Source organism: Coffea arabica, chromosome 2c, assembly GCF_036785885.1.
Source record: "Coffea arabica cultivar ET-39 chromosome 2c, Coffea Arabica ET-39 HiFi, whole genome shotgun sequence".
Lineage (NCBI taxonomy): Eukaryota > Viridiplantae > Streptophyta > Magnoliopsida > Gentianales > Rubiaceae > Coffea > Coffea arabica.
In genome coordinates this window covers 28,779,565-28,807,307 of record NC_092312.1, presented here as the reverse complement: position 1 = coordinate 28,807,307, position 27,743 = coordinate 28,779,565, and the positions used below count along the sequence as shown (strand labels likewise).

General features: G+C 35.3%; 1 protein-coding gene across 4 annotated transcripts; it reads left to right on the top strand.

Annotated features, from left to right (window-relative positions):
- Positions 1-12,364: 12,364 nt before the first annotated feature.
- Positions 12,365-25,306, top strand: LOC140035292 (replication protein A 70 kDa DNA-binding subunit D-like). 4 transcript variants are annotated; one of them, XR_011839300.1, is made up of 10 exons: positions 12,365-12,826; positions 12,954-12,983; positions 13,164-13,287; positions 13,386-13,429; positions 14,758-14,807; positions 21,138-21,293; positions 21,926-22,605; positions 22,734-22,812; positions 23,133-23,290; positions 23,366-25,306. XR_011839300.1 is itself a non-coding variant. In XM_072075657.1 (9 exons), exons 6-8 carry the CDS (start codon positions 21,144-21,146, stop codon positions 23,195-23,197), a joined length of 486 nt encoding a protein of 161 aa, XP_071931758.1. In that variant the 5' UTR covers positions 12,365-12,826; positions 12,954-12,983; positions 13,164-13,287; positions 13,386-13,429; positions 14,758-14,807; positions 21,138-21,143; the 3' UTR covers positions 23,198-23,290; positions 23,366-25,306. The 4 variants fall into 4 exon arrangements, 3 of the variants coding, with proteins under 3 accessions (XP_071931758.1, XP_071931759.1, XP_071931760.1); XM_072075657.1 differs by lacking the exon at positions 22,734-22,812 and having other exon boundaries at positions 21,926-22,196; XM_072075658.1 differs by lacking the exons at positions 14,758-14,807; positions 22,734-22,812 and having other exon boundaries at positions 21,926-22,196.
- The last annotated feature ends 2,437 nt before the right edge of the window (positions 25,307-27,743 follow it).

Sequence of the window (27,743 nt, the reverse complement as noted above, 5' to 3'; positions counted from 1 at the left end):
TGCCCTCAAGCATGGGAACAACAATTGAACACCAAAATTTGACCATGGCTGTTACTCCAACTACCGTATTGCCAAGACACCAAGAAAATCATATATCAAGCGACACAGGTCAAGATCCAAGAAAAATCACCCCGGTTAGCATCTAAACTACCAACTCCTCCAATTTAAAGCAAACTAATCTAAGGAAAAGGAATGGTTGCTCACATTTATCAGTAAATGGTCCAGCTATTAACCAAAATCTCGACATTAAGATCACAAACCGGCAAGCTGAATTATTCACATACTAACACAATCTTTATTTTATTTTTTTCCTTTTCGTTTTGTTTTTGTTTCTTTTCCTTTTTTTTTTCTTTTTGAATAACAAAAGACTCAGTCTATAACCCTTAGAACCTTTTGACGCGAACTCCAACATTTGATAGATGGAGAAGCCCGGTTACTCAGCTCCAATTGCTACGAGACCACGCACTCATAATAACTACTACCTTTTGACGCGAGAATCGACACTTTAGGTGAAGATTTCCGGTTACTCAGTAGTAACTACTAGCGGAGTACAGTCAATTCTTATTTATATCCATATAGCACGATATCTAAAAATAACACAAAAATAACAGCAGCAAGCCTCAAATTTCCAGACATGGAGAACTAAAATTAATAATTGGACCAATTCACACGAATAATGCCAACAATCATTCCCTATGCCTAGAAAAGTTAACCAAAAATAGGAAAAGTTAAGCAATCATTGATATTCACCAAAGAGATATTCCTGAACTCAACCACACCAACTTGATACCCTTTTATTATATAAAAACTTGGCAATAGCAGAATTAGAGGCAACAATCCAACATCAAAACTTGGTATTCATATGAAGACTGACCACTAGAAAAAGAAAAGAAAATAAACGAAAAAGAGATGCATATCAAACTTAAAACAAAGGAAAAACACCTAAAAATCGAAAATTGGAAATACTAGCACCCAAACTGATCCCCCCACACCTAAATCACACATTGCCCTCAATGTGATAAATAAATAGTAATAGCAAGGCGAAGGGCAACGGGACTTCCCTGAAGTCGTCAAAATAGGGGCGGATCGGGCGAGAACTGAGGAGCAAGACCTGCATGGTGCATAAATGCTGCCAAATTCTGCGCCATGTGAGGTTCTAGGTGTCCAGACCTAGAAGATGACCATGGCCTCACCATTGGTTCTAAAGATCACTCCACTTGACAAGAGACAACAATGGCCAACAAATAATGGAAACAGGAAATTCAAAGCAATAAGAATTGAAAAGCCAACCCAACGAATAAAATGCACAATTCAACCACCCAGAGGTCATACAAATACCCCCAACACTTATAGCAAATGCAATCAATAAGTACTTATGGACCCCATGTAGTCAAATTCAGAATTAAGGTCGTCCAAAGTGCAACAACTGCTCCAAATACCCCAAGCAAGTCAATTAAAGGCAACCGACTTCAACAAGCAAATGCAAACTGCACATTCATGCCCCAATTCAACAAATAAACGCAGAAAAGTAGCCACAATGCTAGAGCACAGCTCCCAATAATGCAACAGAATAGCAACTCGAACAAACTAGGAACTGTGCTAGTGTCTTAATAAATCAACAACTTTCAGCAATTAGACACAATCGGACCCAATATCGTAACAACTGTCTCCAATTGGACAGTCAATTACCCACTTCAACCTGCTAAAATTAGCAATTGACCCAAGAAAATGGCAACTCCAGCAACAACAGTTCAGAAGTTGGACAGAAACAACTCAACCACAAATGCCCAGTAGTCGATTAGGCAACCAATAACACAGGAGTAACAAATATTATGTAAACTACCCTCACCAGTACCACTGGTGCATGCATAAGGAAAATTGAAATCAAATGGCCAACCCAAGACATGTGATAACGCCAAACACACCACTCAGTACCACTGAATGGCAGAGGGTAACACGGGACCCAATTGACACGTAACTCCCAAATTACCCCCAACAATTTCCAAACAAATAAACTGGCACGAAAGTCATCAAATTTATCCCCCAGATGCAACAGAAATCTCAAGTAGTCAAAACCCAATAAGCACAGGTATCTCCCAATTCAAAAGGGTAATGCACAATAAATGGCCCACCAAATTAGCAATGTAAAGTCCTGAGCAATTTACGCCCAACAATTCAATCAATACCAAAAAAACTGCCCCAAACAATGTAACAGTTACACTCCACGGGCAAGGGATGTCCAACCAATTTCACTCGAGCAAACTATAAGCAGTGCTAGTGTCTAAACAAATCAGCAAATTTCAGCAATTAGACACAATTCCACCCAAAATCTCAACAAATGTTCCCAATCGGACAGTCAATTACATATGTCAACCCACTAAAACGCCAATGACCACAGAAATTGGCAACTCCAGCAAACTGTCCAATGTGAATATAGCAATTTGAACCACTCGGCAAACTGTCCCCAATAATTCAATTTAGTTCACCCATAATCGATAAGTAATGAAAATGGTAACCACACAAATTATGCCCCACAGATGATGGCAATTAAAACAATTAGAGAGCAGCAAAGTAGACTTCGGTGAATTGCAAGGGTTACCCATGCAAGCGAGATGGTAAAATCGATATTAAGGGTTGGGAAGACTAAATACCGACACCTGGACGCCTACAAGAAGCGATGGCGCAGCGAAGGAGAGGCGGCGACCTTGGGGTTGCGCGAGGTGGGTGGTGCTTGATGGTAGCAGCGGCGCATGAGTGGAGCTAAGTGGAGAGGCTGAGGATGGCAGTCTCGCGGCTGTGGGCTCGCGAGGTGGGGCGGACAACAGCGAAAGGTGGCTGAGCGGCGAAGTGGAGATGAGCTCGTCGTGGGCTGGACGAGCGCCGCTGCGGGAGAGGAAGAAGGAGCGCTGGCGGCGTTGGACATGGCAAGGCAGAGGAGAGAGGGAGAGCTGGTGAAGGTTGAGCGAGCTGGTGGAGGCGCGCGGCAGGGAGATGGGGGACAGCAGCGGCGGCGGCGGAGCTAGACGTGCTGCAATAGAGGAAGAGCCGGGAGCTGCTGCAGAGGTGGGAGCGAACTGGAGGGAGGCGCAGCGTCTGAGAAAGCGGCGGCGCAATGGTCGCGCTTGGGCGTGCGGCTGTGCGAGATTGTGGCAGGGAGAGAGAGCAGAGGAAGCAGGGGCGGCGGCGTTGACCAGGGAGGTGGGCGAAGAAGAAAGGAAAAGGGGAAGAGGGACAGCTGCGGGGAAGAAGGAAGAAAGAAAAAGAAAGAAAGAAAAAAGAAGAAAAGAAAAAAAAGAAAAAGAAAAGAGAAAAAGAAAAAGAGAGAAAAAGAAAAGAGGAAAAAAAATAGTTTTTTTTTTCAAATTTTTTTCCTGAATTTGAAATTCCAAAATTTGAATTTTTGAAGAAAAAGAAGAATGCCTTTTGAATTTTTGAATTTTCTCAATGTGAAATTTTGAAACTTTTTTTTTTTTTCATGTTTTGGGTCGTCAAACACCGCGTGGGCATGCCAAGATTACAAAACATCCACTGACCTCAAGAGACCCAAACACCGCGTGGGCACGCCAAGATTGGTGTTCGTCCTCTGATCTCAGGAGACCTAAACACCGCGTGGGCACGCCAAGATTTCACTTCCTGATCACAGTGGAGAAAAATATCAAGACCAACTACTATCCAAATGAGAAACAACAGAACGAAAGAATTAAACAACTAAAAATAATAAAACCAATATTTGGGTTGCCTCCCAAAAAGCGCCCTTCTTTAATGTCTTTGGCTAGACATTGTTATGTCTTGTTCATGGAGGATAAAATCTTGTGGCTCGCTTCAATGCTTCATCTTCAATATGATCCTGGTAACCCTCATAGATGGAGTAATCTTTGAGCACACGAGCTACGGGCTTCCATGGACTAGTAAATGGTGCTAAACAAGTCAACGATAATTTGCATTCTCCATTCACTCCTCCATCACATGCATTCTTCGGTTCAAGATATTTTTCCATTGCCACTCTTAACTTATTCCTGTCATGAAATTTCAAATTTTCTGGTATAATAAAATCAATTTCAGTAACAGGAATTGAAGAATAGGAGTCAGGAAAATATTGATTAAGGAGTGGAGAAGATGTCACCGCATTTGGAGATTGTTCACTGGATTCATTCACTTGAATGGGTTGCGGTTGGGGTTCCATTTCTTCATTTTCGGCTTCTTTTTCAACTGCATCTGTAGATTTTTCATTTTTACACTCTTGCATCTCCTCATCACTAGTCAAGCAAATTGCACTCTCATTTTCTTCAAAATCAACAATGATTTCCGAGGACAATTCTTCCATTTGAGAAGCCAATCGATTCATTTTGGATATCAATAGACATAGTTGATCTGCCAGATAACTCATTGGATCCTTCATCATCTCATTCCTCATTTGTGTCTCCTGTTGGAATCGGTATGTATTAATAAATAATTCACCCAATTCCTGAAAAGACATACCTAACAAGGACGATGGTTGTTGAGACTCTTGCTGTTGAAAATCCATTGGCCCGGTCGCATAATCAAAATTGGAATTATCCCACCATCCTTGATCATACCCGTTTGAATAAGGGTCATACTGCATTTGATATTGAGGTGAAAAATCTCCAAAAGTATCAATTGGAGCACTTAGATTATCTTGAAATGCGGGGCATGTGTCAGTTGAATAACCTGAGTCAAAATAAGTTCCACAATTTGCACTATCCCATTGATCATTAGGAAACACATGAGTCTCATAACCCCATTCAGGAACAAAGTCTAGTCTATCATCAAAATATGGAATGTTAGCAGCCATAAACTATATTAAAAAAAAAGAGAAAAATAAATAAAAAAAATGAAGACAAGATGAACTGAAAAAGAAACAAATTAATCAGGCACCAGTCCCCGGCAGCGGCGCCAAAAATTGACAGGTGCCGAACCTGTGCAATAATAAATACCTACTCGAGAAAAATACAGATTTTGTATATAGCGGTGAGTAGGGTCGAATCCACAGGCACTGGGGATAATTCGTTTCTTCTAGAGTCCAAAGTATGGGGGGTTTTGGATTAAATGCTAACTAAATAAATTAACTGCAGAAAATAATTAATTAAAAGAAATGATTGGGGAAACTCTAGCCAAGGGTACACATCAGAAATGGTTCATGCACTGATCATTGATGCAGAAATAATTCCAACATTTAGCAGTAGATTAGTTATAGTTGTCATGCACGCGATAAACAACCAACCCTTCCTTAATTTCTCGATAGCTAAGGTACGACCGTTAGCTATTTCTCTAACCCAAAAATAACCCTAGGTACGACCGTAAGATTTAATTTCTAGATTGCATTAATAATTAGAAAGGCCCAATCCTAACCAACAAACACGCTACGAGGGTTTGTTTAAATTAGATCATATGCTCCCCTGACATAAACCCAATTACGCCAGTTGCTACTGAGGTAGAGATAACGAACAATTACGGATTCAATTACCCCTATTTAGCAAAAATAGCCTATATGAATAATTAATTATTGCGCACTAATCAATCATACACAAGGCCATAGCAATTAAAATCAAGGAACATATAAATACCAATAAATGAAGAAAATAATTAAAACAGATTCGATCTCACAGTAATTGTCGAACCAAATCGTCAGTTGTCCCCTTGACTAGAAAAGCTTAACCACGCCTCATGAGAAAATCTCCCCGTTGGAAAATATTGTCGAACACCTGGCGTGTGTCAGAGGCCAGTCTAAGGAAAGAAAGAAAAGAAACTAAAACTAAACTAAAACTAGAGATGTCCCTGCTACTCTACGTTATCCCTATTTAAGCAACAAGAGGAAGATGACTAAAGGCTATCTAGGTGGTCCCCACATATGTGGACAAAACCCTCCAAGTACTTCTTGTTCCAAGTCTCTTTCCCGTAGCTTTCTTTTAAGAGCCCAAATGACTAGATGCTTTCCACTAGCTTGTGGTCCCCCACCAATTCAAGGGCCCAAGAATTGAAGCCCTTAGAAGTCTCCCTATTCCCATAAAAGTCCCTCCTTTTTGGTAATTTTCTGCTTTGTTCCTGAAATTAAACTCCAATACCAAATATAAGTAAATATTAATAATTAAAACAATATTTGGCAAGAATAAAAGGGGAAATTAATAATAAAATTACTAACAATTAACACCCTATCAGCAAGAATATTGTTTCAATAGCTTGTGGATGGCGTTACATAAATCATTGAATGGTTTATGGTCATGAATCTGGAACTAGGGTAGATTTTTGTTTTTGTAAGAACTGCCCACTGGGGCTCCAGTAGTTTTGTGAGATGCTCTGTCTAGATGAAGTCCAACCTGAAAGGCCAAGAGACTTGGCTCCATGGGAAGCCTGCTTAAAGGCAAGTCAGATTGTGCGAGTATAACAATGTTCAATATATCTAGAAGGTGTATTCTACAGAGTTGAGATGATTGATTTGTGTCTTAAGTGTCATTAGGCTATTCTCTGACAAGGCTCAAGAATGCCTGGACCATTGAGCATTTGAGCTGGTAGGCCTATCTGTTCTTGTTCACTTAATTCAGTGCTTTACAGGCCTGGTCCTAGTTTAATTGAATCGCAATACATTGAAATGCTACATGCACCTTGGTAATATTTGCATAGCAAACCGCTTCACTTGGATGAGTTTAAGCCAATATCTGCATCTCTAATTTCTTTTCTTTTCTGAAATTGTTTTAACTGTTGCAGATATTCTAATAGTAGTCCCCCTAAAACAGTCTGAGTACAAAGTATCGAATGAGAAAGTAAAAGGTTTGGGAATTGCGTTCATTCCTTTGGAGGTGAGCCTCAAGGATACCATCGAAAGCTTCAAAGAGAAGAATTTAGTTAGCCTTTGAACCATGGCATTCATGTACTCTGAACAAATTGTTAGCAAGATAAGTTTGGAAAACATTCAATTTCAAACTTTTCTTTCTTGTTTGTAAGAGTACAAATCTTACGTAAAAGATGCAATTCATGAACTTTCCGGAAGTCTTGTTCGTGGAACTAAGAAAGGCCATGTATGCAAGATATCCGATTGAGATCATGAAGTTACTCCAATAAGTTAATCCCTGAAACCCTTTCAGAGTTGTTACAATTCTGGTTTTCTGGTTTGGTTTGGATCATTTAAGCTGCTTAGCAGGAGAATGACCTCAATTTCATCTTGTGATCTTTTTAGTAAATTTTGAGTGGTTTCTGTACCAAACCATGTTGACGGCCAACCTATGACTGCTGCTAGAAATCTCAGAATTTCTTCTTGTCTGATGGGATCAAACTGTAAGCATGTTTTAATTTTTTTTCTTTTACTTTTTAAAATTCTATTGCACATGCACAAATTTGCGTCGGTTCAAAATGCCACATCTTTTCAAAGGCACATGAGTATTGAATCTCACATAATTGTTTACAAGATCACAAATTGTGCATGATTAGTAAGACACATTTTATGGTAGCCTAGGTTTTTCTTTTTTCTTTCTATTGTGGGATAAGGTTTATGTTTTTATCCAAAAAAAAAGGGTTAAAAACAAAAAAGTACCATGTGATATACCTAATACACAGAAAAGCCTCTCATGATTTCAAAATATACAAAATGACACCTCATTTTTTAAACTATATTGTAAACTAACAGAATTCGTTAAATTTAACGGAATCCGGTAAATTTAACGGGAAACTTAACAAAATCGGGTAAACTTAACGGAATCCGGTAATTTTAACAGTCAAGACCGTTATTTTTGTTAAGTTTAATGAATTCTGTTAGTTCATAATTTAGTTCAAAATATGAGGTGTCGTTTTGTATGTTTTGAAACCATAGGGAACTTTTCTGAGTGTCAGGTATACCACAGGGGACTTTTTTATTTTTAACCCAAAAAAAAGTATATACAACAATGGAGATTTTAATAGTTTGAGCTCCAGGATTTCCAAACTAGACTTAACGTTTCATAGTCATGTAAGTTCGAAATTACATCAAACCAAAAAGAGTTGATTTCTTTATCTATGCCTATGCATGTATGTACATATGGTTGTATTTTATGTTTAAAACATATCCTTCTAAAGATATCGAACTATAAAAAATCCATCCCACATGTGCTTTCGGTCACTCAAGTACTTATTATTTTAATGTGGTCACTAAACTTTCAAATCGATATACTAATGGTCTTACCGTCCAATTTTTTGTTTCAATGTTTCAATGAAGGCCAGCCTCTCTTTTTTCCATTCACCACTTTCATCAATCTTCAAACTCAGAAGATAGATTGCAATTGTTTAAGAAAGAAATAAAATAGAGATTGAAATTACTTGTACTTGAAATTACTTGTAATCAATTGGATGTAATATGTTTTCTGTTGAACAATATTATAACTTGAAGAAACTATATTTTAAAAAGATAATCTCCGACCGTTAAGTTTTAGATGAAAATACCAATTACAATCAAAGTTTTTAGGAAAATTCGTGAATTTAATCCATGAACTTTTACACTTAAACCAATTTCGTTCCTGATGGTTTTTTTAAACCAATTCAGTCCTTAAACTAATTTTTCAATTTCAACGTAGGACTTCTCCGGCTGCACCATCACATTTTGCCTCATTCTCACAATCAGGCAGGGAGGTACTTGTCACTCAAAGATACTCGGCAATCCTTCGTTTCCATCATGCGTGTACAAGGCCTAGGTGGTTGGGTTCTATCGTGGGATTGCTGCAACGGGACTACCTTAACATGTTCAAATGACACATACTCTGGCTAACTTCCCAACCAAATATAATACTTGCACAAGAAACCCTAGCGCAACACGAACTTGTCCTAGAAAGATGTACCAGTGCATCTTTGAGGAATTAGAAACTATAGAGCCAACAAATAAATTAACCTATCATGCAAAGACAATACTCAGTAGACCTCAATGCACTGGCATATTGTTGTGAATACATATTGTTGGAGTATTTTAATAAAATAATTAAATTCTCCATTAAATGTGCAAGTTACAAGGAAAATGAATTGGCAAAATTTTCTGCAATTTATAGGTGTTTGAATGGTTTTGAAGAAAGATTTATTATATGAAATTATGGCTTTTCAATTACAACAAGTTTTTGTAACCTACAATACAAATTTGAATGTGTTTTGAATGGCCAATAATTTCAGCATTTACTTGGTGTCTTATTAGTAGTGTAGGTTATGTTTGTCTAACTTTTCTTTACCTAGAAATATGCATAGTTGAGATGGAAAAATATCTACTACTCTATTAGTTTCTATCTCATAAATTGGCCAAAAAAAAAACTGGTATTAGTGGAGCTATATTCTCTTAGTTGTACAGACTAATGAAAGTGACAGCAAATGTGACTGGGCTATTGTATCCTGAGGGTAACAAGTCGGAGATTTTGCTGCACCAAAATTGATTGTTCTGCAGAGGCTTGAATCACCTTAAAAAAAGCGAGATATCTGTATCTCAACCCTCCACATTTGTGCATTATTATATTATTATTTTAACTATTTTGTTATAGTTAATTTTATAATTGTTAAAATTATTATTATAACTATTGTTAATTTTTCTATTTAACATTTGTATTTTTATTCTAGTGTAACAACACATTATTTGGCATGTTTGGAGAAGACATTAGCTGCAATATACTTTGGCTACTAAAAGCTGGTTAGGTAGGGTCGGGTGGGTATTAAGGTGGTCATTAGTTCTGTAACCATAAAGAGAATAGACTAAATAGATGGCTTGTCCACGACAATTCCAAACAACTAGAAACTAATCCTTCATACCTGATCAAATTTGACTTTTTAAACAAATTGTCAGAACTCTAGGAGTGTATGATTTTTAAGCAACTATTAATTCACAGAAAAATGCGCCATGGAGAGAAAAACAAGAATTAATAGTTGATTTGAGAGCATAGGGGTATACGTGTCCTTTAGTATCTTTTTTCACAGAGTGTATCCTGGTCGCCTGAGTCTGTCCAAGGCTGCAATTAGGTATCTATGGAGGTATCTATATCTACCTATGACTACAGGTACTTGAGCTGTGCAAAGTACCGCTTGGGTCCCTAGAAATTTAGCCGAACACATAACATCAAATTATTTCGACACATGATGAATAAATAGAAATATAGGAAAAAAATTGAGCATCAAAACAATTAAAATTGACAAATGTTATTTGAACTCTTATTTTTGTTAATCATATTTTCACTATTATTTTTAGAGTAAATTTTATATACATTGATAATATATACACTATCACCATTGGATTTATGACATATGTGTAAAAGTTGAATTGCAAACAAATTTTGCATAGTTATCATTTATTCAACGCTGACAGTGTATAGGAAAGATTAATCTTTATTTTTATCATATTGTTTTTATTAATTGTAGGAATACAATTAACAAAATATGGAGTATAAATAAAATTTTCCTCAACTTTTATTGTGAAGAGAAATTCCATCTATGAAGTCAACCCTATTGTTTATTGTGATTTGAATAAAGATTTTTGAACCACTATTATGATGATACCTAAAGAGGAGAGAAAACTAATACTCTATAAGTGCATTGTTACATTAATAGCAGCATAGTTTTAGTTATAACTAAACCACAAGCAGTCATAATGCTTCTAGTACTTTAATAATGAGAAAAAAGTTTAGAAAGCCACTAAGACATGACACAATCTTCAACATCAATATAGCTTACTATAAACTTCCACATTTTTCTTTCTTTTGATTTGATAGAAGAAGTTAGTTCATCTATTTAAATCTCGCATAAAGGTGACAACGTTACTCTGTAGCTCCAGGATATAAATAGCAAGGTTAGATAAAAATACAAATTGTTACGTTTTCTGGATCTACATATACAAATTAGAACTGAACCATTTTTTTAGGGTTAATTCCACTTTGTCCCCCCAAACTTTGGACGATTACCCATTCCAGTTCCTAAATTTCAAAATGGGACACTTAAATCCCTAAATTCATAAATACCTCCCACTTAAGTTCTTAAACTTATAAAATGGGACACTTAAATCCCTAAACCCTTATAAAATGGGATACTTCGACCACCAACGGCATTCAGGATTTGTTAACAATTTTCCTTAAGTGGGAGGTATTTATAAGTTTAGGGACTTAAATGTCCCATTTTGAAGTTTAGGGACTGAAGTGGATAATCGTCCAAAGTTTGGGGGGACAAAGTGGTATTAACCCTTTTTTTTATTGCAAAAACATCTTCCTAATCAAAATTGAATTTTCTAACAATTTTTTATAAAGTCACACTCTAGGTTGAAAGTCTCAATTGTGACTTCCATCACCAACTACAATTCTTATATGCCAACCCAATTGATACTACAACACTTGAGTAATTAAAAAACAAACAAAAATTAACATTAGTTTAAATATATACAAAATCTTATTGGATCCTCCAATTAAATTGAATTGACCATAAAGTAATTGCCGGGGGGGGGGGAACATAGAAAAACAGAGTTAGAAGAATGCCTAACTAGATTTATCTTGGTGTAACCATCACATGATATATCTTTTCTCCTAAAAAAATACACAAAATTGTAAATAATTACAAAATGTAACCAAAAAACAAAGAAAAGGAAAAAAATGTGAAGCAAGAAATCAAATCTTAGGAGGAGATAAGAAAAGAATGAGTTTTTGTTTTATTTTTCATAGAAGATGATCACTAATATAAAAGAATTCTAAAATCTTTTATATATTTTAATATTTCACCTTTTATCCAAGAAGAAATACTAAATAACAATGTTATCCTATAAATTTAGCAAACAAATACCAGTTGGTTATAACATTATAATTGAAAAATACAGCAAACATGAGAGATTAGAGATGAAGAAAAAAAGGAAGAAAAGAAAATGTAAAATGGGATAAAAAAAAAATAAAGATTTCTCTTTGCTAAGTAGCTAATCATCTTGAAGAAAAAAAATAACATGGCAACAATCTTAGTTAGATTAGTTTTAAAAAATAAAAAAGGTGAGGGATGATAGAAGTTGCCGCAAGAAAAAGAATAAGAGATGGAGTTGATTTTCTGAAGGAGAAAAAATATTTTAATTCTTTCGGCCCAATTGAATCAAAAAAGGGAACGAAAAATTTTGCTAAAATGACGAAGAATATGTGCAATACATGTGTCCAAAAGGTGAACTGCTACAGTAACTTGCTTTCTTCTTATATCTACCTTGTATATAAGAAAAGAGCAAGGTTTAGTGTTTTCCTTTTCTCTTGCCACATGGCTTCTTAATTATCTGACAAGTGGCAGGGTAAAATGTTTCTTGCAAATTGTCTAAAGCTTCTCTTGTCCAAAGCCTTCTATTTCTTTTCCTTCTTTTGCCATTGCACTGTTTTTTTTTTTTTTTTTCTCAAATTGCCGTTGAAGCCTTTTCCTGCTCTCTCTTCCACACGCCTATTCTGAGCAAAATTCAGCACACCTATTCTGAGCAAGCCCAATTCGAAACGCCTGTGCTACCAAACCCAGCAAGTCAACACCCCTCTTCAAGCCTTCTATTTCTTTTCCTTCTTTTGCCATTGCACTGTTTCTTTCCCAAATTGCCGTTGAACCCTTTTCCTCATTTCTTTCTACCACACGGCTATTCTGAGCACAAATTCGGTGCATCTATCCTGAGCAAGTCCAATTCCAGTTGCCTATGCTACCAAACCCAGCAGGTCAACAACCTTCTTCAAACATGTAAAAAGTTTGGGTTTTCCATGATTTGGGAGATGAGTTTTGTGAGTTTCTTCTTTAAGCCAGCAGGTCAACTGCTACTCCTACAGGCTCTTGATTTGCTGATCAGTCACACGGTGTTTGTACTTCAGAGCAGGGAAATTGGGCGCAGGTGAACTACTTTGCTTACACTTGCCGTGTTTTCCTCTTTCTCTAATATCAAATTAACTCATTTCTGTATCAATTTCATTTCATGTTGCCGAATTGTTGGACCCTCACGTGATAATTGTACTTCAAAGGAGTGAAATGGGGAATTTTCCTGAGCTTAGGTATGCCATTCTATTCGCATCAGCTTTGGTATTCAATTTTCCGCTCAAATTATGCTTTCTATTCAACCCTCATCATCCGTACGATTATGATGAGAAATATCTGCTTAGATGTGATTTTTTCCTTATTCCAGTTATGATAAGAAATAGGCTTCCTATTCACTTAGCCTGTACCTTTTCCAGTGACTTACAAAATCAAAAAAATGGGATGGACGTATTTATCAGTCCATCGTGCTGGCTCCTCTGCCTTATGAACTGCAAGAAGAAGCCTCCGAGTCTTTACACCTTGTTCTTTGGAGTCTCTTTGGTGAGAAAAAAACTTCCTCTTTTTTTTGCCAAATTTTTCACGTATGAATAGTACGCAGATTAATAAATTCTAATATACACATATGTTTCAATTGATAGATTCCTTTTGCTACGGTTCCTTCAAGGAATCCTTTAACTTGAAGGTCAGTTTGTTGTCTTCCTTCAATCTATGAACAACTTTTCTTTATTTATGTGCCTATATTTTCATAAGTGAAATTTCACCTTTTCCTTTTCTTGTTAGTAATTTTTCTTTAGTTTCTGCTTCATTTATTTTAAGTTTATTGGTGCTATTTGTTTTGTATCATCCTTTGTGAAACAAATGATTGCTTATTTGAGCAGGTGATTTTGTTAATATTGACAGTTATACTTTTCTTGCAAATGAAGCACAATAAATAAAGGAGAAAACTGTTAAAACCTTAAAGCTTGATGCAAACATTCTTCATCATCTGCTCCAACCACCAGTGGTTGTTGATGACATTTTTAAGAGTGCAATGTGCCTGTTGATGACTACAACCCTTCGGTTATCTTCTTTTGTGTCCTGTTGCAGCCCTTTGACAATTGTGCTGCTGCAACTCATTCAGCTACCCATTCACCTAAAAAAAACAAGCCAAAAAACAAGATACCAATCCAGCTCCCAATTCAATAATCCTTATTTTGAAATTTGGTGAATTCCTAAAGCAATATATTTTTAGTGGCATACCAACAAAAAGGAGAGACCCATTTGCTGATGTTATCAATGTTTTATCAAATAGTCAAATTGCTATATACACTACAAAAAAGATTGTAGTAATGGACATCAACAACAGATTTTATGCACCAAAGTCATTACCAACCTCCTGCTACTGGTGCTTTTGTCTTTAATCACAATGAAGTTATGCAGAATCTAAGCTAGTTTTTCTTACAATATACATATCTGATATATGTGACCTGTTGTTGTTCTAAATGAGGAATGGGAGTGATTATCTATTTTTAAGATAACATTAAGGTGGCCAACCTTGTTTAGTGATCTAAATGCCAATTGGTTAAGCAACTTAAGACTTTGTACTTCTTGTTTCTAATTGCTTACTTAGTGTGTGCCTTGTTTGTTGTTTCGTTTAGTCTAGACTTGTCTAGGGCAATAAAAAGGTTGATGGTTATTTCTTAAGGATATTGTATGTAGAGAATTCTTCGTCTATTATTCATTGTAGTCCTTTTACTCAAAGCTCATTCACTTATTTATATGATTATCAGTTAAGCATCTTAGGTTATTGTGCCTGTTTTACCCCAAGTTGCATGTGATATGCTTGCTGTTTTGTTTAATCTAGATGCAATGTGTTCACTGATTACAACTTTATAGTGCAACAGTTCATATAGCAAACTAATGCAATGATTAGCATTTACTGTTTTTCTTTGCCCCATTTGTCTATGTTCTTTCCCTGATATTTCTTTTTTCCTGTGCTTTGTTGCTTGGATAATCTACACTTCATCCTAGACGCAAAGCTTTGTGCATTTCCCTCTCTGATTTATTGTTGCTGTTGCCAGGTATGCCTAATGCTTCAGCCTGACTTTTACAAAAAAAAAAACTGTTGTTAGCTATATTGTCTCCTTAGTTCATGATTTTTTATGCTTTTGTTATTAGACTTTGGTGGCTCTCTATGCTCAATTCCTTTAAGCTCTGCTTAGTCATATGTCCAGTTGGTTTTACATTTATTCTGTAGTTGCTTTCTATTCATTTGATTGTCTAATATTGTTTGAGTAAGAGTATATAAACAACCGTATAATATAGAGCAATTATATGGTTGGCTAAATTGTGATCGAGATATCTGATAGTCAGCCATTACCTTAGAGAAGTTCTATTAGCCATTTTATCATGTCTGCCTTGATGGACTAGCATCCTTCTTTTCTTATATATTTTGTCATAAATGAGGATTCTGAGAATGCTACTGGTATTCCTCCATTTGAGGTGACTGAAAAATATGGATAAAGTTAGTTATAGAAAACAAGCTATTCAAAGATGGAGGCAAAAACGGTTAGATAGGCTGTCGCGACTTCGTGGCTCGGGACCCTCAACTGTAATTAATGTTCCTCATTTGCTTCCTATAGTAGATCACTTCCATTTCTAGAAAATCAATTTCTTGCTATAAGAAATAATGGAAGCCAAAAAAATATGAGATATAGAAGCAAAAAATCCCAAAGAGATGGCTTGCTTCACTCCATATCTCTGGAATCACATCAGCCATTTCTTCTTAGAAGCCTGAATGTCCATTCTATCCTGTCAACCAATTCAAATGACACAAAAGCATCCATGAATACGTCATTTAGATTTGCAGCACTTGAGTCTTCCAGTATAGACTATAACAAAGAGGATCATCTTACATTAGAACCTGAAATATCTGAGATGCATTGTATGCATGAAACAGAGCAAATAGAAGCTGAAAATGCTAGCTGCTCTAGGTTTGTGACTCACTCTATTGAGTCTGGTATGCCTCATCCTGTGAACCCAGCTACTTTGCTGTTTGCAAGTTCAAATATGGTGCATTCAATTGTCAATGCACCATATGAACTCTTGGCAACGAAAAATCCTGTTGCACCAAATAATAGAAGGCAGAGATCTGTAATACTAAAACATAAAAGTGCCGAAGAAAAGACATCTAAAAGTGCGCCTGCCAAACCTCAACTTCATCTTCCTTCAATTGTTGCCAGCCCTGCAGTGGATATTGTGCAACCAGAATCAATTCAATATGAATCTACAGGTTCTTGACTCAATCACCCCCATTAATATGCTATTAAAGTCAAATCAGCTCATACAGTTTCATACCAGCATTTTTTACATATCATTATTTTCACTAATTTCTGCATATTTTCCAAGTTAACCATTTTAAACTTTTGTAAAAGTATATGACTTCGATTCAATGTCAACCAAAACAGGTCCATAACATTAAAAATATTATGTGATTATATTTTAAACTCATTTTGTCTTTTAAAGCCATTTTTATAAACTTCAGTTTCCTATGACTTCAATCTTAAAATTAAATCAATTACTCTAACTTATCATTTTATAAACTATAAAATTAATTTTATACATTTTTCATGCCTTTTCACATTTAGAACAATTCACTTGGCTACTGGAATGATCATCCTTTTACAAACAATGTTTTCCAAAACTTTAGTATGCCATGAAAAACTTGAACCTTAGATAAACCTTTCGCATAAACATAAACTTTTAACCTGCTACACCCCTTAGCGCTTTTGTTTAATTTATACCATATTCTATCCAGTTTTGGTAGCAAACACTGAAGGAATAGATTGAGGCATACACCAATCAAACCAAGTAAAGCCTAAGGGAAGGCGTACAGGTTTTGTAAACTTTTTAATGTCTTACTAGCTTCAGTTTTTTAATTTCTACTTCTCTGCATTACACAAAATGAATAACTAAATATCTTTTCATTGTCGATTATAGCAAGAACGCCAAAAATAGGTCGGGAGGTCTTAAATCACATTCCTGTTGCTGCCGATCTGCTTTCTCGCCAACCAAACTGTCCCCATTGTAGTGCAAAAAAATTTGCTCATGAAACAACAAATTTTTGTTGTTCTAATGGGGATGTTATTTTAGCTAGCAATTCAATCCCAACTATTCTAAAAGAATTTCTTACGTCATCATCTGAGGAAGCTCAACTGTTTAGGACCTGTATTAGAACAATTAATAACACATTTGCTTTCACTTCCTTTGGAGTAAAATGTGATAAAAATTTGGCTAAGAGAAATAAAGGCATTTATACTTTTAAAGTGCAAGGTCAGGTCTATCATTTCATCAATGATTTAGAGACCTCAAAAAATTTGCAGTTCTATTTTCATGACAGTGAAAATGAATTAGCAAATTGATTAGATGCCTACCCAAGATTAACTGAGAGTATTCTCTGAAAAACCATCAATTTCATGCAGCAAAATCCTTACGCTAGATTCTTTCGCGCTTAAGAGAGGTTCATAACCTTGATACTTATCGCATTGTTTTACGAACACACCCTGGTTTAGACCAAAGAGTATTCAATAAGCCTATAGTGTCTCAAGTTGCTGCTTTATGTGTAGAAGGAGAAGAAAATGGAGAAACAAGCTGTAGGGATATTCGAGTGTACACCCATGGTGGCCATTCACACAATATCCAATATTACTATGGCTGTTATGACCCTCTCCAGTACCCGCTTTTGCTTCCTTTTGGTGAATCTGGTTGGCATCAAGGGATTAAAAAACAAGGAAAAAAGGTGCACAAAAAAAGATTAGGAAAAGGGATGCTCAAATTTCTATTTCTCCAGTGAATGCTTCTACTGCCGAAGAGTTAATACAAATGGAACAAGACTGTAAGTAGAATAAATCTTTTCCACCTGTGTTCTATTGCTTTTAGCATGCCAGCCTCATTAACCTTTTTCATAAATTCCTTCAACCAATAATGGCAGGAATAGACGGCGATCCTGATTTCGTTTCCATCCGTGAATACTATGCCTATAAATTGCAAATGAGAAATGATGATGAATCTTTCTTATTGCACTTTGGTAGGCTTTTTCAACAATATTTTGTTGATATGTATGTTAAACTTGAATCACAAAGATTAGATTATTTGAGAACCCAGCAAGAAGAATTTAGAAAAGAGTTCTTACAAGGTATAGTAGACTCAATAGGTACTGGTGAAGTCCGGGCAGCAAATGTCAGTCAAAGAGTATTTTTACCAGCTAGCTTTATTGGAGAACCAAAAAATATGAGAAGAAAATACATAGATGCAATAACTTTGGTCCAAAAATTTGGCAAGCCGGATATATTCTTGACCATGACTTGCAATCCCAATTGACCGGAAATAAAAGAACATTTAATGCCAACAGAGGAAGCCCAAAATCGACCAGATGTGGTTGTAATGGTCTTTCGTGCTAAACTAGAAGAATTAAAGAATGAACTTTTGAAGAAAAATATTTTTAGAGAAGTGGCAGTCTATACATATGTGATAGAATTTAAAAAAAGAGGCCTACCACATGTTCATTTTCTTTTAATCTTAAAGCCTCAGCACAAAATGTTCATCCCTGATGAATATGATAAAATTGTCAGTGCAGAAATTTCAGATAAAATAAAATATCCACACCTGTACAGAATGGTTAAAAAACACATGATGTACGGCCCTTGTGGTGTGTTGAACCCATCAAATGTTTGCATGACTAAGCATGGCTGCTGCAAAAATTCTTATCCAAAAGAGTTTTCTGAGCAAACAATTCAGACGCTAGATTCCTATCCAAAATACCGAAGAAGAAACAATGGTGTTAAAATTAAAGTCAAAAAACAAAAACTTGATAATAGATGGGTCGTTCCTCATAATGCATATTTACTTGCTAAGTTCAATTGCCACATTAATGTTGAGATCTGCTCAACAATTAAGGCTGTCAAATATATTTACAAGTATATCTACAAAGGACATGATCGAATCAGTTTTCATATCAATTCTGATAATCCAAACAATCAGATTGATGAAATTCAGCAATATCAGGTAGCTCGGTGGGTTTCCCCGCCTGAGGCTGTTTGGAGACTATTTCGATTTTCCATGGGAGAAATTAAACCAGCTATCATTCACCTACAATTGCAGCTTCCAAATTTTCAGCCAATTCACTTCAAGAAGCATGAAAATTTAAATAATATAGTAAAAAATCCAAGAAATAGGAAAACAATGTTGACTGAATTTTTCTATATGAATAGAACATATTCAGTTGCGTAAGAACTAAATTGCACATATGCTCAATTTCCAGACCATTTTGTCTAGTTAGCTAATGAAAAACGCTGGAAAATTAGAGATAAGGGAGATTCTATAGGCCGAATAAATACAGCTCATTTATCTGAGGGAGAAAGATATTTACTTAGACTTCTTTTGTCTAAAGTCCGTGCTCCAAAGTCTTTTGATGACTTAATGGCTCACAATGGAGTGCAAGTTACCATATTTCGTGAGGCAGCTCTTTTACGTGGACTAGTTGAGGATGATAACAGCCAGGAAATTTGTCTACAAGAAGCATCTCTTTTTCATATGCCTTATGAAATGAGGCGGCTTGTTGCTGCGCTATTAGTTTATTCCTGTCCTAATGACCCCAAACAGCCATGGACAAAATTTGAGGCTGTCATGTCCGAAGATTTCATGAGAAATACTGATTTGTCTCCTAGAGAAATCAAACAAAAAGTTTTAGAGCAGATAAATGGTTTTCTACAGTCAATGGGAAAAAATATAGCTTCATTTGGCTTACTTCCTAATAATTTCTCATTCTCAGATGTTGAGAACCAAACAAGAGATGTATTGGCTGAAAAAAACATAAAAGTCCTTGAAGAAGACTTAAATGCAATTTCTTTGCTTAATCAGAACCAAAGGCATGCATTTGAAGTTATATCTAAAAGAGTTTATGAAAATAAGAGTGGTGCATTTTTTGTTGATGGCTCTGGTGGAACTGGAAAATCTTTTCTTTATAGAGCGTTGTTAGCTGATATTAGGTCAAAGGGCTATATAGCATTAGCGACAGCCACATTAGGTATTGCTGGATCAATACTACCTGGAGGTAGGACCGCTCACTCTCGGTTTAAAATACCAATTGATATCTCAGAGGGTAGAGCATGCAAAATTAGTAAACAAAGCAGTCTGGCAAGTATGATTAAGGAATACAAATTAATTATTTGGGATGAGGCTCCAATGTGCAAGAGATCTGCGATTGAAGCTTTAAATGATTTTTTTAGAGATCTTATGAATTCAGATAAGATCATTGGTGGGAAAGTAATTGTTCTAGGGGGTGATTTCAGGCAAACCTTACCAGTGGTTCGTAAGGGAAGCCAGTCTGAAACCATTGCTGCTTCTTTGATTAATTCCCCTATCTGTCCAGCTCTTGAAAAATTAGAGCTCACACAAAACATGAGGGCTCGATTTGATCCCTCATTCATTGATTACTTATTAAGGGTTGGTGATGGCACTGACCAAGCTGAAAATGATAGTCTCATACAACTGCCTTCTTCTATTTTGGTTAGCAACGGTTCACAGAATGCATCACTACATGATCCGATAGATGTGATTTACCCCCACATTCAATATAGATCAGAAAATCCTACCTTGCCATTAAATCGAGCAATCCTCACCACAAAGAATCATTTTGTGGATGAAGTGAATGATATCTTAATTGAAAAATTTCCAGGTACAGCAGTAGAATATCTGATCGAGCTTTGAATCCAAACAACCAAGTTTAATATAAAGATTTTTTAAACTCCTTATCTCCCAGTGGCCTTCCACCCTATAAACTAATCTTGAAACCTGGTGTTCCTGTGATATTGCTTAGAAACCTCGACCCTACTGAGGGTCTTTGCAATGGAACAAGATTAATTTGTAAAAGTTTGAGCAAAGATGTCATTCATGCTCAAATAGCTGTAGGAGATTTTGCTGGAAAAGATGTCTTCATCCATAGAATTCCTTTACAACCTCCAATTGATGAACAATATCCTATTCCATATACAAGGACTCAGTTTCCAATTCACTTGTGCTTTGCCATGACAATAAACAAAGCTCAAGGACAAACACTTGATTATGTTGGTATCTATTTGAAGGAACCAGTGTTTTCCCATGGGCAGCTCTATGTTGCATTATCGCGAGCGAGAACTGCTTCTCAAGTCAAAGTGCTCATTAAACCTCCATTTTTTGACAAGCCTAGACCAGACCAGACAAAAAATATTATATTTAGAGAAGTTCTTGAAACTTCTCGCATAGCTGCCAAGTAAATATATTGTTTTAGGATTCAGTTCCAGTTTTCCTGAATGTTCCAGAATTTCTTCTCTTTTAACTTACAAACTGATTATGTGTCTTTCTTTTTATTATAGATAACAATGGCAAGGAGATGTCTATCAGTACATGAAGTCCACGACAAGATGAGAAGATGGACAGTGCTTGTACAAGTTGTGGAGAAATTGCACGTGTTAACCAATAACGGATCGCCGCCTATCAGATTTCAGCGTCTCGTGTTAATAGATTCTGAGGTAATATAAGGTGAAACTAATCTTAGCAATTTAACATTTCCTAAATCATCAACATGTCCAGATTATTAATTGTCCTTTGTGCAATTTAATTTCAGGCTAATTATTTTTTAATATTGGTTTCTATTTATGTTTCTTGGGTAATATTGTTTGGTTGGAACTTAAAAGAACTTCTTGAAATTTTCAACAAGGAAAAGAATTTGAAAAAATTCCTGCTACTAACGTGACCAATAGTTGCTACAGTATCTATACAGAAAGCGTTTTAGATTTTTGCTACTCCAATTCTTTCGAAGAATCCCGCATTTTCTCCTGTTACATATCCCTGTATCTGAAATACTTTTTTTCCCCTTTAAAGAAAATTCAGGCAAAGGATAGCAATCTCTTGATAACATTAATTGATAGCAGTCTCTTGTCTAATTCTTTTCTGATTTTTCTACCATTTTTCTTCATAAATGTCTCTAGTTATTCTTAGTGATTTGCTTCTTGCAACTCAAACATTGCTGTTATATGTTTTCTTCCCACCTCCCTCTTGAAAAAAAAACCTTTGCATACTTGCTGTTTTATGTTTCTCACCTTGAGTGTTCTACTTCAGCCTTTTGGTTAATATTGCTCATCTTGGTTCTTTCTGTGAACAGGGGACTATGGTTTCAGCTGTCATTTATGGAAATGACATTCGTTATTTTGCTAATCTACTGCAACCATTCAAGCGATACTATATCACTAGTGGGACTGTCAAAAAACAGGATGCAAAGTATAAAGTTAGTGACTATCAGTTCTCATGGGTGATTCATAACAAGACACTAGTTGAAGAGTATGTCAAGCCAAATCCACCAATGATACCATGCACTTTTGAATTCGCCAAATTTGAAGACCTTTTTAGGTTCGCAGACATGGAGAATGTTCAGAGTAAGTTATATCTATGCTTTACTAATTGAAATATAAATTCATTTTCATATTTCCTTTAGCTATTGAAACACAGCTAACCTTTTCTCTTTTGGTTTGTACAAAGATGTACAAGCTATTGTTGTCACTGCATTTGCGACAAAGGAACAGAATAATAGGTGTACAACAAGAGACTTCATTGTTGTGAATGAAGAGTTAGTTATATAGACCTTACTTTTAATATTCCTATTCAATGCATAAAACTGTTGCATTCACATTTTTCCCCATTTTCCCTCTTCTTTGTAAAAGAAAAAGCCAATGCTTCTTACTCTTTGAAATGAGTTCGAACAAAATCAAGGAACACAACTTGCAAACAGCATTGGGAATGCCAACGTTATCATTGGCATGAAGCTGAAAATCACAACTTTTAATTGTAAGTAAAGTTAATATTCTTTTAACAGCTCGTACTTCTATGATAGTCATCCAGTTAGAATAACTCAGTCAATCACTGTCTTTTAAATTGCTCTATTACTTAATGAAAACTATTGCTTTTATTATTAGACTTATCCCTGACAACCAAGCTTGGGAGTGGCCTTCTGATTAATCCTCCCACTTCTGAAGCAAATGCACTCAAAGAATGGTACATATGTTCTTTGATCATTTTAGTTAAACTTTTCTAGATCCCTTTGATAAATTATAGTCTGTTGCATTAATTTCTTGGATAGATATAATGCAAATAAAGAAGAAATTGTAGAATTGATACAACAAATGGCATACAAAGATTCATCTAAGCTGCTGCCACCTCCAAGTGCTAATGACATAATCAGTGTAGCTAATGCACTTAACACACTCAAAGATGTAACTTCCTTCTTCGTTTATAACCTGATTTATATCTTATAGCCATCCAAAATAATGCAAAACTCAGATGTTCTTCTTTCTGTTCACAAAAATATCTATCAGGTGAAAACAACTTGGATAATAGGAAAAATCAGTTTGACCCCTGGACAACAAAAATTCTGGTTTGAAGCATGTGAGAACTGCCAAAAGGCTATCAATGTTGACGTAGGATGGGTTATGAGATGCCCATCTTGCAAAGAAGAGAGCAGAGTTGTAGCAAGGTAATTACCAAATTAAGTTTCCCTCTCTTGTAATGAAAAATTAGAATATAATATTTTATTTCCAATGTGTAATAGGACCCGAGTTGGGATTGCTGTTGATGATGGTACCGGCTCTATAAACACTGTTATCTTTGGCCTTGATGCTGAAAAGCTTATCCCATTTACAACACTTCAATTTTGGGAAGCTCATACTAGATAAGTTAACAATCTTGGCAACAAAAAAATCTGCTACAAGTTTAGCACTTGCATGATAATACAACTACCAGCTTAATACATCTTGCTTAATGTTATCAATTCTTTTTCCCTTCATAGATTTCTTCATTTTTCCCTTCAGCTGCCATGAACTTCATATGCCAATATTTCTGCTGCCCATTATAGTTTCCTATATTTCTGCTGACTTTTCCTATATCATGTGGGCTATATTTCTGGTGGAATTGCCGGTTTCATTTTTGTTTTCCATTTTTTGGTTGTTTTTCAGTGTGATGCTCAGCCAGTTGGTTTGCCTGCTAATTTGACCTCTCATGCTTGTAGCCTTTTCTATTAGTTACTGAAGCCACAAACTGTCAAATTCTTACTGTTGTGTGAGGCTAATTTATTAGGAATTTAGTTGTAAGAAACCCATAAAGCAAAAGGAAGGGTGGTGGTACATTTTTCTGGATAAGGTTCTGAGATTTGAGTCCAATTGAGCTATCCTGTAAATGAGATATCGAGTTACCTCTTCCAGCCCCTTCTTTGCCAGATTTGATTAGTTTTAGGTAAATAAGTAAATATAAATTTTGTGCACAATTGGAACTGTACATTTGATACTAATAGACTTTGTGCACGATTGGACAATTAGAGCATTGGCCATTCTTCGCATGACAGATCCAATCTCAATCGAATTGGAACTGCATGTCCAGAATGAGTCAAATAGTTCTGCCTTCTTTTCGCCAAGTGACTTTCTATTGATCCAACAACTGAAACATCTCTCCTTCGTTGCTTTTGCTGGTCTATATTAATGGGCCAGATGAACTCAAAAGATTTCGGCCTTTTTAGACCTTTACCCGAATAGAAAAAAAAATGAGAGTTTTATTTAGTTCATTGAGGTCCAATGGTAATAACTATCGAATAATCTGATTTTTATGCTTCTTTTCTTGGGTATGAATGCTGCTCTCACCATGTAAAATTGTCATGATTGTAGGAAACAAAAGATTACTTGGTTTTGCCATCTTTCACGGTAATTCCATAATGTCTTGGGTATAATATGTTTTGTTTCCTTCCATAACTTATGCTTGGAATCCAATTCTATTTACACAACATGAAGTCACTCAGAATTTGAATATCATTGCTAATTATTTATACTTTAAAACAAAAAATTTCAAGAGCTTAACTTTTCTACTGAACTAACATCTACAATCAGAAAGCATTCGATTGTGTGTTTCATTCGTTACTATGAGTCAGATTATCAAGGTCAGAAGGAAGCCAAGTATAATATTGTCAAGGCATACACTACTGAGGAATCAATTCACATTCCAATGGCCATCACAACTGCAGAAACGAATAAAAAAATTCCAGACCTTCATGCTACTGTCCTGCAGTCTGCCAAGAAAAATGAATTTTTCAATCCATCAACCAAAAAATTGCTTGATACCATTGCTGAATCGTCTGCTACTGCAAACGAAGTGCCGCCTCCAGTGACCACAGCAAAAAGGGCCTTGGTTTTTGGAACTGTGCCTCCTGGAATTGGTTTGAATTTTGCTGAAGCTAATACACCTACCTCGCTGTCCACCAATGCACCTAGAAGTCCCTTGAAGAAGCAGCGTGATGATGAACTCTAAACTTCCTTGAAGCCTTTTGAATTGTTAATTTTGCTAATGTTAAAGCACGTTACAGCTGCGTTTCTAATCTTGCATCTTTTGACATAATATTGACATCCATTAAGAAATTGTTCTTTTGTGCATCTTAATGGATCTCAATATGTGATCTTTTGTAATTGCAGCCTATGATTGCACTTTATATTAAGTATTTAGCAAGTCATCTCCTGTCTCTGTAAGACTAACTTGCACTTGAAGATGTCAAGCTATTTGTGAAACTACTTGCCAATCTTTTGTCATCTTCTCTTATCTTTTGCAATGCTAATGATTCTTTTGTCTTGTTTAGTCTTATATTGTTAGCTGCATACTTGATTGGTAATTTATAATTTTAAGAATGCTATTTCACAAACATTACTGTTAATCTTATCTTATACGAAAATATATGACAACAGATTATAGGGGGCCTAGGCTGTGCTACCTCCTAGTACAAGGTAGATATGAGAAAAAGTGAAGTTACTATAGTAACTCCAATGATTGCCAAGTGGATCCCTTTTTTTTTTTTGACATATGACCCATTCGTTTTTCTTTTCTTCATTTTGCTTTTTTTTTTTTTCTTTTGTTCAACTTATTTCCTTTCTCCTTTTTGGCTAAAGAAAATTAAACAAACTTTTATATACACTGTAGGTTTCTTATTTAGTTTCCACTCTGTGCTCCTTTTCTTTTTTTTTTTTTTCCGTCATCCTAATCATTTATTCTGTTTTTTCTCTATTAAATTAGTTGAAGCATTTTCTTTCATTTTTGTCCATGATTAACTAAATGAATGGTTTCATTATTGGAGATCAAGAATGGGTTTGATATTTCCTTTCTTCCATTGTCCAATAATCATGATTCATGATCTTCAACTTTAACTGTCTCTCTTTGGTATGTACTATTTTTTTTTTCCGTCTTGATCAGAAACCTTTGCTTATTGCTTTTCTCGCCACTTCCTTCTTCATCTGACTTTCTTTTTCCCACTTAAAAGAGGTATGTGATGCTGTGAATATTTTTCCCCCAAATCTAAAGAAACCTTTTTTTTTAGTTTATTTATTTTGACACTACTTTTTGACCTTTTATTTTTGGAAAAAAAATTTCCTAAGGCTAACAAGAAGATGGGTGGTGATTACATGAAGATTTTTTGGGCTAACAATGAAAGAATTGTAACCACTTTTCTACCATGAAATAAATAACACCATTATACATATTCATTCTAATTTTAATTTTTTATTTATTAAAATTGTTATTTGATAATAGGGTGATAGTGCTAGAGCAGAGAAGAAAGAATTTGACAAATGAAGGTCCAAGATAAACGAAGATCAGAAAGAAAATAATGATGCCTATTAAATTAAAAATTAATCAAAGTCTCTTATTTTATGGATAGGTAATTATATTTTGATTTATATAGAGTTTATTAATGGTGAAAAGTGCTTATAAACTGGATAAGATGGATGACGTGTAAAATAATTGTTGGGGCCGGCAATTTAGAATGTGAAGATAATATTTTGTATCTCTTCATTTAACATTTTGAATAACTAGCTTGTATACATGATAGGTAGTTTATTTTTATGGTTTTAATTTTAGCAAATGATAGCTTGAGAATAAAAGAAGTGTAAAATTAGACTTCAGAATCTTTTACTTAAACTGGTTCTATATGACTTTGCACTCTTATCCTTTTTTATTGTCCATAATGATAGGTAATGCAATTAGAATTTGAGATGATGGTTAGGCATAAAATTGGACATATCATTACTATTTGGCTAAAGGAGTTGATAATATTTTGTTGATTTGACTAACTAAAATGATTGTAGATGTCAAAGGAACACATTTGGTGGTGGAAGTTAGCATCGAGGCTTTTAGTTTAGAGTGTCACTTGACAAAATATTATTAGCAAATTCTATTTTGATTAAGAAGACATTTTTGCAATCAAACAAATTGCTGGATTTGAATTTGCATGTGTAGATTTAGAAACATGGCAATTCATGTTTTTATTTAAAGTTGCTATATGTATTCTAGAACTATTGGTGAGATAATGTTCTCATCTGTTTATAATGCTATTAGGCATGATTTAAATGGATAATTTGACTCGTTCTTTCTCGCAAAAAAAAAAAGAAAAATATGCAAGTTTGTATGTTTTTATTGATGTTGAAGATTGTGGCAGGTTTTGGTGGCTTTTTAAATTTTTTCTAATTATTAAAATGTTAGAAACATCGCGACTACTTTTTATTTAATTACAACTAAAACTATACTGCTATTAAACAGACAATGCACTCATAATAGATTTGCTTTCTTTTATTTTGTGGTATCATTACATACACATAATATTGGTTAAAAAATATTTGTTCAAATCACAATAAATTGGGATTAACTTTATAGATGGAATTTCCTTTTACAGCAAATTTTAATTATTTTTACATACAATTTTTCTCTTATATTTCTATTCATTATGTATCTAAAACATTTGTTAGTATGTATTCAACTAATGTTCTAGGGGCTAAAGCACAGCCGCGGAACCTCTAGTATCTATGTACAAGCTATAAAAAGAGCGAGCTAAGGGGGGGGGGGGGGGGGGGGTTATGCTAGTCTAGCTATGAAGATGTCAAAAGCTTTCTTTCATGCTAAAAATG

Bases quoted from the DNA above. Each gene is read 5' to 3' on its own strand.
- LOC140035292 (XM_072075658.1), top strand. From the start codon at position 21,144: ATGGCAAGGAGATGTCTATCAGTACATGAAGTCCACGACAAGATGAGA. The intron at 21,294-21,925 runs GTAATATAAGGT...TTCTGTGAACAG, and splicing joins TCGTGTTAATAGATTCTGAG to GGGACTATGGTTTCAGCTGT. The intron at 22,197-23,132 runs GTAAGTTATATC...AATATCTATCAG, and splicing joins AGACATGGAGAATGTTCAGA to GTGAAAACAACTTGGATAAT.